Source organism: Rhincodon typus, chromosome 26, assembly GCF_021869965.1.
Source record: "Rhincodon typus isolate 14 chromosome 26, sRhiTyp1.1, whole genome shotgun sequence".
NCBI classification, from domain to species: Eukaryota; Metazoa; Chordata; class Chondrichthyes; order Orectolobiformes; family Rhincodontidae; genus Rhincodon; species Rhincodon typus.
Window position 1 is genome coordinate 2,563,524 of NC_063357.1, and position 2,516 is coordinate 2,566,039.

Here is a 2,516-nt window from a genome sequence, read left to right on the forward strand (position 1 = left end):
AAGCTCCCTCTACACCGTCCCCCATCAAACACTCCCAGGACAGGGACCGCAAGAACCCCAATAAAGAACAAAGAACAATACAGCACAGGAACAGTCCCTTCGGCCCTCCAAGCCTACATCGACACATTTTGCCCTTCCATAATAAAACTGTCTTCACTTACAGGATTCGTATCCCTCTATTCCCTCCCCATTCATGTATTTGTCCAGGTCCTTCTTGCATGCTGCAATTCTGTGAAAAATATGGCTTGCACGTCTCCTTTAAACGTCCCCCTTGCACCTTGAACTTGTGTCCCCTTGTCATTGACCCCTCCACCCTGGGAAAAAGCCTCATACTTTCCACTCTATCCATGCCATTCACAATCTCATAAACTTCTATCAGGTCGCCCCTCAACCTCAGTCTATCCAATCTTTCTTCAAAGTTAAAATCCCCCATACCAGGCAAAATCCTGGTAAACCTTTTCTGTACCCTTTCCAAAGTATCCACATCCTTCTGGTAGTGTGGTACCAGAAATGTACACAATCTGTAATCTCTTGCCATTTAAATGCAATGCTGCTTTCATATTCCTTCTACCAACATTGATAAGTCCACGTTTCTCCAGGTTACACTCCATCTGCAAAATTTGCCCATTCGCTGACCCTATCTCCCCGTGAGAATCTCTCTGTCCTTCCGGCACTATAGTTACCTCATTATCTCCATGTCATCTGCACATTTAGTTACCATACATTTGGTTCCTTCATCCAAGTCATTGATATAGTTTGATAATAGTTCAGGACCCAGAATTAACCCTTGTAGCTCGCTGTTGATTACAGTTTGCCAAACTGAAAATGGCCTACTTTCTACTTCCTGTCAGTTCCCCAACCCTCTATCCCTGCTAATGGGTTATCGTCTACACCAAGGTGTTGGAAGTACACCACATCCTCAGCTTCCCCTTTATCCATCATGAACATTAATTCTCAAAGAACTTGAGTAAATTAGTCAAACAGGATTTCCCTTTCACAAAACCATGTAGACGCTGCCTGATTCCATTATAATCTTCTAAATGTCCAGCTACTATCTCCTTAATAATGGATTTGAACATTTTCCCAATGACAGACGCTCAGCTAACTGGCTACTATATCCTTGCTTTCTGTCTCCTTCCTTTCTTGAGAAGAGATGTTACAATAGCAATGCACTGGAATCTTTCTGGATTCGTGGGAATGTTGTACAAACAATGCATCTACTTTCTCTTCAACCACTTCTTTTAAGACCCTAAGATGCAAGTTAAAAGGAGCAATGGACTTGTCTACCTTTTTTTTAAAATAGATTTCTCAGCACCTTTTTCTCTGGATATGGTGATTGCTTTAAGTTCCTCCCCTTTCACACCTTGATTTTCAATTATCTTTGGAAAGTTTTCTAAATCTTCTACTTTGAAGACACACATAGAACACTCATTCATCGCTTCCATGGATTTGTTGACTTCTGTTACTAATCTCCAGTCTCACCCTCTTACAGCACCAACAATTATTTCAGGCACTCTTCTTTGTCGTAGAATCATAGAATCTCTACAGCGTGGAAACAGGCCCTTCAACCCAACAAGTCCACACCAACCCTCAGAGCATCCCATCCAGACTCATTCCCCTATAACCCATCTACTGTACACATCCCTGAAGACTATGGGCAATTTCCCATGGCCAATCCAACCTAGCCTGAACATCTTTGGACTGTGGGAGGAAAGCAGAGTGCCCTGAGGTATACAGACTTGTAGAGATTCTTGCTGTCTGTTTTAATATTTCTAGCTCACTTTCTCTCATACTCATTTCTCTGTCTTTCTTTGGTCATTCTTTGCTGGTTTCAAAGATCTGTCCTATCTTCTAATCTTGACAGTATTGTATGCTTTTTCTTTCAATTTTATACCATCCCAGACTTCCTCAGGTAAATATAGTTGCTGTACCTTTCCTTTAGAGCCTTTCCATCTCTATGAAATATACCTCTGCTGAGAGTTTAGAAATGTCTCCTTAAATATCTCCAACTGCTTCTCATCTGACTTACTTTTTAACCCCGTTTTTTTCAATTCACTTTAGCTGACACTATGTTGATATCCTTATAACTGCCTTTATTTAAGTTTAAAACACTAGTCTCTGACCAAAACTTCTCACCTTCAAACTGAATGTGAAATTTCAGTGAGCACTTTCGAACACTTACCATATCAGCCACCTTCAGGTAACCATAGGAGAAGACGATGGAGTTTGGGGGTGTTGCCACTGGCAGCATGAATGCGAATGAAGCACAGAGGGTGGAGGGCAGCATGACGTAGAGGGGGTGTAAGTTGATACGTTTCGCCTGTGAATCCAAAACAAAAATTGTCACAAAACCTCAGCAAACTGTCCATATACAGTAGCACCGAGGTCACAGACTCTGTTTGCATTACTTCCTGGAGATTTCATCACGTGACCTCCTCTCACTTACAGCCTACCCCCACCCCCCACCATCACACTCCTGCCATTGGTCACCTGGCACATGCACTAATGCCCCTCCC

The 2,516-nt window shown here is 42.4% G+C and overlaps 1 protein-coding gene across 1 annotated transcript in view; it reads right to left on the reverse strand.

Moving 5' to 3' along the window:
- Positions 1 to 2,516, reverse strand: part of LOC109923186 (solute carrier family 13 member 5-like) — a 60,046-nt gene that overhangs the window by 2,234 nt on the left and 55,296 nt on the right. The window contains exon 11 of the mRNA XM_048612332.1: positions 2,183 to 2,320. Coding sequence (XP_048468289.1) covers positions 2,183 to 2,320 — 138 coding nt within the window. The remainder of the gene's footprint in view (positions 1 to 2,182; positions 2,321 to 2,516) is intronic.